The sequence below is a fragment of the Eubalaena glacialis genome, chromosome 2 (assembly GCF_028564815.1).
Source record: "Eubalaena glacialis isolate mEubGla1 chromosome 2, mEubGla1.1.hap2.+ XY, whole genome shotgun sequence".
NCBI classification, from domain to species: Eukaryota; Metazoa; Chordata; class Mammalia; order Artiodactyla; family Balaenidae; genus Eubalaena; species Eubalaena glacialis.
In genome coordinates this window covers 60051462-60063436 of record NC_083717.1, presented here as the reverse complement: position 1 = coordinate 60063436, position 11975 = coordinate 60051462, and the positions used below count along the sequence as shown (strand labels likewise).

Here is an 11975-nt window from a genome sequence, read left to right as displayed (position 1 = left end):
AGCACAAAAGTTTTAAATATTGATGAAGTCCAATTTATCAATGTTTTATTTTTTACTCATGCTTTTGATATCATATCTAAAAAGGCTTTACCTAACCCAAGATCCTGAAGATTTACTTTTATATTTTCTTCTAAGAGTTTTATTGTTTTAGCTATTACATTAGGGCTATAGTCCACTTTGAGTTAATTTTTGTGTATAGTGTGAGGAAGGGGTCCAACTTCATTCTTTTACATGTGGAAAACCTCACAAGAAGAAAGTTGTTTTTTCAAGGAGAATGAGCTTTTAGATGCTTGACCTTTCATTATAACATTTAAAATGCAAATGATTAGATTCTAACTCTCCTTGTGACCCCAAATTCCTTCCTTCCTTTCTTTTCCCTTCCTTCCTTCTTTCCTTCCTTCCTTCCTTTCTCCTTTCATGATTGTTGCCAACTTCTTGTTATTCCTTCAGATAATCAATACATATTTATTGAGCACCTGCTGCATGCCTGGCACTTCACCATGTGATGAAGGGGATACAAAGATGTACAAGACATGGAATCTGCCCTAAAGGAGTTTACAATTCATTTGGGGTGGTGGGTGTCATATATATTAAATGTTAACCAGTAACGTAAGGTCAATAACAATCTAAGGCTCAAACTAGACCTTTGAAACACAGTGAAAGGTTTGTATTGTGGCAAAACAGCAAAGACCACACGTAGGTCAATGGAATATAATTGAGAGATGCGGAGATCAGAACAATCATACACTGCTGGTGGGAATGTAAAATGGTATTGCCATTTTGGAAAATAGTTTGGCAGTTCCTTAAATGCTTAAACAGAGTTACCAATTCTAATCCTAGGTATATACCCAAGAGAAATGAAAACATGTCCAGACAAAATCTTGTACACAAATGTTTATAGCAGCATTATTTATAAGAGCCACAAAATGGAAACAACCCAAAATGCTCATCAACAGATGAATGGGTAAATAAAATGTGGTATAGCCATACAATAGAATATTATTCTGCCATTAGAAGGAATAAAATACTGATACATGCTACAATGTAGAATAACCTTGAAAAGATTATGCTAAGTGAAAGAGGCCAGTCAAAAAGGCCGCAGATTATATGATTCCATTTATGTGAAATGTCCTTAACAGGCAAATCCATAGACAGAAAATAGATTAGTCATTTCTACTAAAGTAGATTAGTCATTAGAGGTTTGATAGTTAAAGAGTATGAAGTTTCTTTTGGAAGTGATGAAAATATTCTAAAATTGACTGTAGCTTGTATGCTAAAAATAATTTATTTATATACATGAAATGGGTGAATTGTATGGCACATAATTATATCTCAATAAAGGTGTTGTTAAAATTAAACAAAAAGAGCAAATGCCAGAAAGATGAGGAAGAGGGAGAGATGGCCTGGAGATGCAGGCCAGGCGGTCTGAGAAGGCTTCATAGCAAGTAAGCTCATCTGTTCATTCATTTGTTCATTCACAAAGTATGTACTGAGTCCTGACACGCACCAGATATTGTTCTAGGGGCAAGGGTTACAACAGGGAATAGAACAAAGTCCTTGCTCTGAAAAATAAAACATAGTTAGAAGATGGAGAAAATGCAGAAGGAGCTACCTGGTGGTGGTCAGAAAAAGTCTCTCCCAGGAGGCAGTACTTAAGCTGAGACCTGAATGAAAAGTGGGAGCAAACCGAGCGGAAGATCTAGAGGAAAGGCATTCCAAACAGAGGGAACAGCAAGTGCAAAGTCCTCAAGGCAGGAGTATGCTCAATGTGTTTGAGGAAGAGTAGAGAGACAGAGTACCTGAAATGGAAGGCGAGAGAGGAAATAAACTGGAGAGCCAAGCAGGGGCCAGATCAGGGAGGGATTTGCAGCCATGGCAAGAGCTTTGGAGTTTCTCCCCAGCACAATGGAAGGGTTTGAATGGGGTGGTGTAATGTGATTTACGTTTTAAGAGGATCACTAATTGTTCTGAGTATAGTCTGTGAAGGCAAGAGCAGAGACTCAGAGACTAGTTAGGAGGCTGCTTCAATAACCCCAGGGAGAGATGACAGTGGCTAGACTAGAGTGGAAGCAGAAGGCTAGAGCCAACAGGATTTGCTGGTGGATTGAATGTAGGATGTGGGTCAGATTACAAAACGAAATGTTTCAGTTTATTTTTGCATCAGTATCCTGACTGTAAATTGTATAATCAGAGGGTTCAGTCTGGTGACCTGCTGTATGTGTGTGTGGATGTGTTTTAATCAACTTTATTGAGGTGAAATTCACATATAATAAAATTCACCAATTTTAAATGTACAGTTTGTTGAGTTTTGATAAATGTACATAATCATTGATATATATACCACAATCATGATACAGAACACTTTCATCTCCCTAGAAAGTTTCCTCATGCGCATTTGCCATCAATCTCCACCCTCCATTCCAGCTCCTGGAAACCACTGATCAGCCTTTTGTCCCTTTAGTTTTGCCTTTTACAGACTGTCATATAAATGGAATCGTATGTCTTTTGTGTCTGGCTTCTGTCACTTAGCATGCTTTTGATATTCATTCATGTTGTTGTATCAGTAGTATGTGCCTTTTTTATTGTTTTACAATGGAATACAATGGATCATGCTTAGCTTGGGCTGCCATAACAAAATGCCACAGATGAGGGGCTCAAACAACAGAAATATATTTTCTCACAGTTCTGGAAGTCCAAGATCAGGGTGCCAGCATGGTAGGGTTCTGGTAAGCCCGGCTTGCAGACAGCTGCCTTCTCTTTCTGTCCTCAAATGTGGGAGAGAGGAAGGGTGCAGTAATCCCATCACTGGGTCCCCACCCTCATGACCTCCTCTGAACCTTATTATCTCCCAAAGGCCCCATCTTCAAATACTACCAAATTGGGGGTTAGGGCTTCAATACATAAATTTGGAGGGAATACGATTCAGTCCATAGCACAAATGAATACAATAGACCACGATTTGTTAATTCATTCACCAGTTAATAGGCATTTGGGTTATTTCCAGTTTGGGGCTATGATAATAAGCTGTTATAAACATTTGAGTACAATTTCAATCTAGGCCCTGAGCTAAAAATCACAATAAAACCTTACCACTGCTAAACCGTCAAACTGCTATGTAGTAGCACAAGTTCAGCTTCTATTTCTGAGCAAAAAAAATCACAGAACTGATAAGAGTCCATGAGAGTGAATGAATTTCACTGCTGACACTGAGACAATGAAAAATGATAGATTCAAAATATTATCAAGGAAATAGCTGCTGACAAATAATACAATGAATAACTACAGGCTTTACACACCTTACATTTTCACAAGTTTTTAAATTTGTCTAAGCCTTTTTCTGCTTCACACATATTTTTGCCACCATTGGCTGTGTAATACATCTTAGCAGATACCACTTCAGGTTGTACTGATTTGTGTTTTCTCACCTTCTTAGGAAATAGTCTGTTCATTCAGACTATTCACAGAGGCCAATTCTACAGTAACTTCAAACTTAGCATTGACTCCTTGAATAGACAAGACTAACTGAGCATTATTGGTAACATCTGTTAACTCATCAAAAGCCACAGAAAACTACTTGAAATAATTTACCTTGATTTTTAATTGATTATTGATGTTGCTTTTCATGTCCTCATTTCTTCTACCCCCAAATCTAATCATAGTACACAAGTTAATTTTCTCTGGACACATTTTGTCAGCTGCTGCAGTCAAGCCCAATTTAATTAAATCACCATCAGTAAAAAGGCTTTCCTTGTTTGGTTAACAAATGAGCCAATCAGAAATTTACTTTGGTTGCAGCTTTGTTTTCATTCTTTACATTTGTGAAGAAATTCTGATGTAATGAGCTATTCAGTTTCAAATATCACAGATGATACATTCCAGTTTTAATTTTCTAATTTTTCTGATGGTTGTTCTCCTATGGGTTGACAATAATGTGGTCAGCGTTTAGTCTGTTAATGTTGATATATACTGTATTCTTTTAGCATGGCAATAGTGTTATTGCATAATAAACACAGTGCTTTTCCACTTATTCAATAACAGAATAATTCACATTCCATTGGATTGTTGTTCAGGCCTACATATCTGCCCAGCCTCTCCTTCTGCCCCATTCTGCTTCTGTCTCATCCTTTACACAGGTGTGAATCTTAAGGGCATCCCCCCAATAGTCATCAGGTACTTTAAACTTGTCTCAGAGCCTGCTTCCAATAGAAACAGGAGTATGGGAGCGGTCTGAGAAAGCAGGTGATGAGATGGGGATTTGGAGCTGTATTACTCTTTGCTAGACCAGCACTGAGGACCCCCTCACTGCCAGTAGCTGGAATACAGATAGCCCTTCACATAAAGTGGTGGTCCAATTGTTACAGCTTTCACTGGTGGTGAATTGGGATGCTTTGCCTGTGGAAGGGAATATGCTAGGCATTTGAGAGATACAGGGGAAATAGTAACTACAAGACAATGGCATTGGGTGGCAATTGCTAAGCTCCACTGATGCCCTAGAGAAAAATATAAAAGACTAGGAGTGATTAACAGGCAATTGAAAACCATGTGTAAAAGTCAGAGGGCCTCCTTGGCAGCATACAATGAAGCAACCTTTAAGGATCTAAAGGAATCCCATCATTTTTCCATTCAGTTCATCAGTATTGTCCCTGCAGAAACCAGACTAAACCTAGAGGATGACAGTGGACTAGCCCAAACTCACCCAAGTAGTAGCCCTATTGCAGCCACCACACCAGTTTGGGTATCTTGGTTAGAGCAAATGAACACAGCCTCAGGTACATTTTATGTGAACATTGACTTGGTGAATAAGTTCTTTCCTGTCCCTATGAGGAAAGTGGATCAGACACAGTATGCATTCATATGGAACATCAACATTATACATTTATAGTTTTTCTCCAGAGCTATGTTAACTTTCAGCTTCTGTAGTAAGACAGCCTGAAGAGATCAAGACCATTTAGACATCCTGCAAAACATCACATCCTGATCTGTTACAACAAAGACATCATATTAACTCAGTCAGATGGACAAAAGGTGGCTAGCACATTAGAGGCCTTGGTCTGACACATGTACTCCAGAGGGTGGGAGATAAATTCTATAAGGGCGCAGGGGCCGATAGCATCAGTAAGATGTTTAGGGGTCCAGAGTGAGGGGAATGCCACATAACCCATCCAAAGAAAAAGATAAATTATTGTACCTCCTACCACGAATAAGGAAGCACAATGCCTGGTAGTCCTCTTTGGGTCCTTGGCACGGTATATTTCACACCTGGACATATTGCTCTGGCCCATAAAACAGGTGACACAAAAGGCTGCCAGCTTTAATGCAGCTCAGGGCAGAAAAAAGTTATACAGCAGGTCCAGGCTGTAGTCCCAGCAGTCCTGCTATTAGGCCATTTATGTTTCTATAGCTGGTATTAGTGCTATCAGTTGTAGAAGAGATGCTGTGTGAAGTTTATGGCAACCTCCACTGGGAATCACAAAATAGGCCCTTGCCCCTGGAGCAAGGCCATGCCACCTACAGCAGAGATTTATGTGCCTTTTGCCAAAAGGAAGCTGGTGTAACCACACCAAGTAACCACATGTCAGAAACCACCCATCATAAGCTGGGTTCTATCAAACCCACCAAGTCATAACATCAGGTAGGCAGCAACAGTCTGTCCTAGGATGGAAGTGGTACATCTGGAATTGAGCACAAGCAGGACCAGAGAGCACGAGCAAGTTGCCTGAGCAGGCAGCCCAGACCCCATGTTATACCGGCACCCATCCTCAGTTCACACTTACTGCTGTATGTAGGATCCCTCACAACCAGCAGACAAGAGGAGGAAAATCCTGTATATGGTTTATGGAGAGTTGGCTCAGTATGTGAGTTCAAACTGAAAATGGATGTCAGTTGCATCGTAGCCCCACTCCGGGGTGACCTTGAAAATAGTGGTGAAGGAAATTCTTCTTAGTGGGCTGAGCTTCAGGAGGTGCACCTGGTCATCCACATTGTGTGGACAGAGAGGTGCCCCAAGGTTAGAATATATAGGAGCTCAGGGGCAGTGATGAATGGCCTACATGGCTTAGTAGGGGCCTGGAAGAAGAAAGATTGGAAGATTAGGGACAAAGAGGTCTGGGATAGAGACACAAGGATGGATGGGTGTGTGGAAGTTGGCACCAAGTATGAAAGTATTTGTATCACATGTTAACACCCACCAGAAAGCATTCACCATGAAAGAGGCACTAAATAACCAAGAAGACAAAAAAATCACTTGGCCAGATGACCTCAGCCAGCCTCTGCCGTCAGCCACCCAGTGCTGGCACTAAGGGTACATGAATGAAGTGGCCACAGTGACAGCAAGAGAGGCTAGTATGAACCTAGTAGCATGGGCTCCCACTGAAGAAGGCTGTTCTAGCTACTGCTGCTGCTGAATGAGCCAGCAATATGGTACCATTCCTCCCGGACACCCACTGGCCATGTGGTGACATGTTGACTACATTGAACCCCTTCCACCCTGGAAGAACCATGATTCATCCAGATAGGAATTAACACATATTCAGGGTACTGTTTACCTTTCCTGCCCCCAAGACCTTAGCCAGCACCACTATCTGAGGGCTTATCAAGTATTTGATTCACCAGCACGGGATCCTACATAACATCATGTCAAACCCAGGACCTTATTGCAGTGGAGGTGCAGGAATGAGTCTGTGATCACAGGAGTCACTGATCCAGTCACACACTCTACCACCCCGAAGCTGCTGGCCTGATAGGGCATCAGAATGACCTCCTGAAGGCCCACTTGAAGCACCAGCTTGGAGGCAATACTTTATGAGGATGGGGTTCATCCTCCAGGATGCCATGTGCATCTTGAATCAAAGACCTTTATATGGTGCTGTGTCCCCAGCAGGAAGAATACATGGATCCAGGAACCAAAGGGTGGAAGCAGGAGGGGCCTACTTTACCATCACTCTCAGTGAGCTCTTGAGGAGATTGGGCTTCCAGACCTCACAGCTCTGGGCTCTGCAGGGTTAGAGGTCTTTGACTCCAAACTGGGAATCTTCCACCAAAGGACACGGTAAGAGTCCCACTGAAGTATTTAGCTACAGATGCCACCTGGGCATTTTGGGCACCTTGTATGCAGGGACCAGCAGGCAAGAAGAGGAGACATCATCTTGGCCAAGAGTGATCCACTTGGGTGCTTCTCAGTACTCTCTTGCCCACTTGTGATGATAAATAGACAAGTACAACAACCCTGGCCTAAGAAGGGCCTGGTGGCCAAGGGCTCAGATCAGCAGGTAAACCACTGAGCCCAGAGGAGGTGCCAGCCGATGGTAAGGGGAGCTTAGCATGGCAGACGAGGAAGGAGTGTGGCCCCCCAGAGAGTTGCAGCAGCTGGGGCTGTACTTCATCCCACTAACTCTCCTCTTTTAAGTTTTCACCAGGAATCCTGGAGAAGCTGCTCCTGAAACTGGCCTGTGAAGAGGAAAGGGCTGTTTTTCCCAAGAGACTGGAGTAAGTCTTCAGGGCTTGACTGAGGCAACTCCTTCTCCCCTCTCCCCACCCTCTCTTACTCCCTTTTCTCTTTGGACAAACATTTCTACAAACACTCACTAAACATGAACCAGATAATAAAAATCACGGGGTCTTGCCATCAGAGCAGCTCATAACTGAGGGGAAAAAACAAGACACCCAAGTATCTACAGGGAAATCCCTCTAAGTTAGATGTTTTCGTGCACACATTTCGGTGGTTGTTGACCCGCGTGTGAATATAGAACTCCCCACCACTCCCCGGCAAAGTCCCAAGGGGCGTCCCCTCTGTGCTCATGCGCAGGTCTGGTCACTTACCATAGACCTGGGCAGTTTTCTGCCTCTTCCTTGGCTCTGGCTCGGCTCTGCCAGGAACCGCCCTGTCCCCGTTGGCATCGCGCCTCCACTGGGCACAGCTGCTGCTGATTCACCAGAGGCTGGGTGGTGCCAAAGCTCCCCGGTGGGAGATGGAGGTGGGGAGGGGGTGGGGAAGCTCCTCTCCTCTTTTGTGTTCTGCTTTGTCATGGGTGGGGAGGCAGGGGAGGAGGTGGCTTTGTGGACCACTTTTTTACATCGTTTTTAGTAAAATACCCCTTTCAGTTTTTACTTAAAGCACCCTTCTCTCTTCTTTCCACTTCCATAGGACTATGAGTCCAACTGAGAAACTGGGTTGGGAGGCAAATGCAGTGATATACGGAATACTAAACGGCCCCTCCCACATGCAGACTCACTGAGGGGGTCCCGAGCCCCAGCCCACCACATGGGCGCAGACATATTCTAAGTGGATGTAATGTATGTTCAAGTTATGGTCACAGAACCAGGAGGGTGAAGAAGAGGAAAGGGTTCATTCATCCTAGAGGGTCGGGGAAAGCCTCACAGAAGAAATGTCATGTGAGCTGAGCGTTAAATGTGGAATAGAGGTCTGCTGGGTGGGGAAGGGAATTCCAGATAGAGGCAAGAGCAAAAGCCAAGCACAGGGCCCTTCGAATGTTTGCTGGCTCCAAGTTCTTGCTCCAGGGAACTTACATTCCCGTGCAGGGAGATTAGCAAGAAACACAAATGAATAGAAACATGCATCCTGTCAGGTGGTGATAAATGCCAAGAAGGAAAGTCAAACGAGATGACAGAGAGTGCGGAAGGAGGGGGGCTGTTTTACGTAGGGTGGCCAAGGTCGACCTTTCTGAAAATGTGGCTTTTGAACAGAGACCTGAATGAAGTGAGAAAAAGAGGCACGTGGGTCCCCAGGGGAGAGCATTTCAGGCAGAGGGAACAACGGGAGTGCAAAGGCCGGAGATGGGAGCTGCTTGGTGTGTTCAAGGAGCAGCGAGGTCTGTTGGGGCATAGTGGTAGAAGAGGGCTTTGAGCAGAGGACACAATCAGTCTGCTGTTTGGAGAGGAGACTTCAGGAGGCACAGGTATAAACAGAAAGACCAGTCAGGAGGTTCCTTCCATGATCCAGGGGAGAGACGATAGGGGCCTGAGGGGAGGTGGTAGTGGTGGAGGAATGAAGACATGTTGGTGGAAGTTGTTGGATTCTGGACATCTTTTGAAGGTACAGCCAGTGGGATTTGTTGGTAGACTCGACAAGGATCGAAAGGTAGATGGTTACAAAATTGGGAAGTGAGACAAATTCTGAGTGTATCACTCCCCTGCTTAAAGTCCAGACTCTTTAGCAAGTCGCTCATTGATTTGTGGATGCATCCAACAAATACTGATTGAATGCCTCCTGTGAGCCAGGCACTGTGCAAGGTGTGAAGACACATTAATAAAAAAAGTAGGATAGACTCTGCCTTTACAGGTCTTACAGTCAGATGGGTGAGACAGACAAGTAACCAGGCCATTACAACCAATGTGGCAATTGCTGCTATATACAGGCAAAGTACAGGCAGAAATAGGGGCATGTGGAAGAGAGGTCTAATTCAGAGTTACTGGGGGGAGGAAAGTCCAAGCTGAAATGTCAAGAGTGAATAAGTATTAAACAGTTGAAGGAGTAAAGGGGAGAGGGAGGGGGAAGAGAGTGGGGAGGCAGAAGGAATAGGGCGTTGGAGGATGTGAAGGAAATTCTGTATGGCCATGGGAGATGGAAAGGGGGTAAAAGAGGAAGGAAAAGATCAGCTCACACAGGGCTTATACATCACGTTAAGGGGTTTGCATTTTATCCTAAAATCAATGGGTAGCCATTGAAGTGTATTCAACAGGGGAGTAACATCACCAGTTTGCTCTTTTGAAAGAGCCCTTTGGTTGCAGTGGGAGATGGATTGAAGACTGGAAACTGGGAGAAGAGTAAAGAAGCAACTGCAGCAATGCAAACACAGAGCGTGGTAGAAGAGAGTCCTGGATGGATTTGGGAGCTGTTTTGGGAGTGGAATCGCTAGAATTTAGTGACTCATAGGATAGGGAATAAAGGAAGAAACAAGTCAAGTATGACCCCCAGGTTTTTGGCTTGAGCAGCTGGGTGGAGGTGGAAAGCATTCCCTGAGAAAGGGCATACAGGAGGAGAATAAAGTCTGGAAGGGAATGTCCAGTCAGTTGTGGATATGTGGGTCTGAGGTGTTGAGAAACATCCTGAGGAGATGCCCAGTAGGCAGGTGGATAAGCGGATCCAAAGATCAGAAGAGATTTGGCAGTCAAGAGCACTGAATCCAGGGTGTGGGTGGGCCTGTCCCAGGATAGGAAGAGTGGGGAGAGAAGAGGGCTAGGGTGGGGCTGCATGTTACTCCCTCATTCAAGACCTTTCCCAATCTGCTTCCTTCTACAGGCAGCACACAGCATCCTGCCCCTTGTCCTTGGACCTTCCTGTCATGTTCCTTCCCTGTTTGTGCTCCGGAGGTTCCTCCTTCTAGAACCCAGCTCAAATATCACCAATTCCAGGAATCCCTCCTCCCATAATAGTAATGATAGGTTTACTCGTATGTTTCCTCCAGAGTTTGGTGAGGTCAACGTTTTATGCATCCTTTTATTATATTCCCCTGACCTGGAAAATGTGTTTAGCACATTGCAGGGGTTAACATTGATATCTGTGATCAAATGAACAGGCAGAAGAATAATTAGAGTGAGAGAGGTGAACTTCGTCCAGAGGTCTGGGAAGCCAGGACAGTGACGTCATCAGCTCAGTGGGAAAGTTCAGTCCAACAAGCGTTGCACACTGGGGCTGGCAGACAGTGTGGTATATGGTCACCGGCAGTTTGCCCGCTTTGCCCCGGCCTTTCTTATTTTTTTTAAATTTTTCTTATTTTTTTATTTTTTAACATCTTTATTGGAGTATAATTGCTTTACAATGGTGTGTTAGTTTCTACTTTATAACAAAGTGAATCAGTTATACATATACATATGTTCCCATATCTCTTCCCTCTTGCATCTCCCTCCCTATCCCTCCCCTCTAGGTGGTCACAAAGCACCGAGCTGATCTCCCTGTGCTATGCGGTTGCTTCCCACTAGCTATCTATTTTACGTTTGGTAGTGTATATATGTCCGGCCTTTCTTTAGCCTGGCTTCACCCTACGTCTCCTAGTTAACAGCCTCACCTTTGCCCCACTCCCAAGTCCAGCCCCTAACTTTCCGCCGTCCCCATTGGCTGCGCGACCGCCCAATGGACAGGCAGAAACCGCGAGCTCGCTCTCCTCGCCGGGGCGTTCGCTCTCGTTCCTGAGTCTCGCGAGCGTTACGGTGACTCGCGGAGGCTGTGCAGTTGGGTACGCTCTCGGCTAGTGTGAAGCTAACGGGTGCAGTGACCATGTTCCGAGCGGTGGCTCCTGGGCGGCTCCGGCGGGCGGTGAGTCCGGGCGGGAAGGGTCGAGCCCGGTGACGGTCCAGCCTCGATCTGCTGTCCCTGTGAAGGTCTGGGCGAAGGTCACCGCCACCCCCAGACCTGACTGGCCCTCGCGCTGGCAGGCCCAGCCCGGCCTAGGGCTCGGGCCCAAAGTTCTGGGGTCTGCCGTTGCCTCCTTCCGGGCCGCCAGGTGGGAGTCGAGGTCAGAGGTCAGAGTACTGAATCTGCGCTCCCGCTGCCCCTCCTCCTCCCCGTTCTCTTCCCAGCCCCTCTTCCACCCTCCAGCACTGACAGGCCGCCAGTTTCTCCACCTTTGGCGGGGAGCGAGCAGCTGAGTCCCCGGGGAATCTTTACCCGAGGGAGGAAAATGTCGCCGCCGGGATGTCCTCTTGGAAAAAGTTTAAAACCTGAATTCAGCTTGGAGGGTGACGTTTCTGGAAGAATTAAACATTTTCCCTGGGTGCATTGCGGCTCTTCGAATCACTCACTGTCGTGCTGGGGCGAGCGAGGGTCGATGGGGTTTTGGAAACTTGCTCTGCTCTCTGGCTAATGGGGCAGTGCTGCGTTTAGGTGATTGTACTGACAGCTGTAGCCAATTTTGAAAGGCAGGCGTCTTTTTACTGCAAGCTGACCTGCTTTTAAACCAGCAGATTGCTGGTTAAATAGCTAGGGAACGATTATTGGTAGCGGTAAGTTTTTGATGCTT

General features: G+C 45.3%; 1 protein-coding gene across 1 annotated transcript in view; it reads left to right on the top strand.

Moving 5' to 3' along the window:
- The first annotated feature begins 11140 nt into the window (after nucleotides 1–11140).
- The window catches only part of ETFA (electron transfer flavoprotein subunit alpha), an 85550-nt gene continuing 84715 nt past the window's right edge, over nucleotides 11141–11975 (top strand). The window contains exon 1 of the mRNA XM_061181873.1: nucleotides 11141–11272. Coding sequence (XP_061037856.1) covers nucleotides 11234–11272 — 39 coding nt within the window. The 5' untranslated portion in view covers nucleotides 11141–11233. The remainder of the gene's footprint in view (nucleotides 11273–11975) is intronic.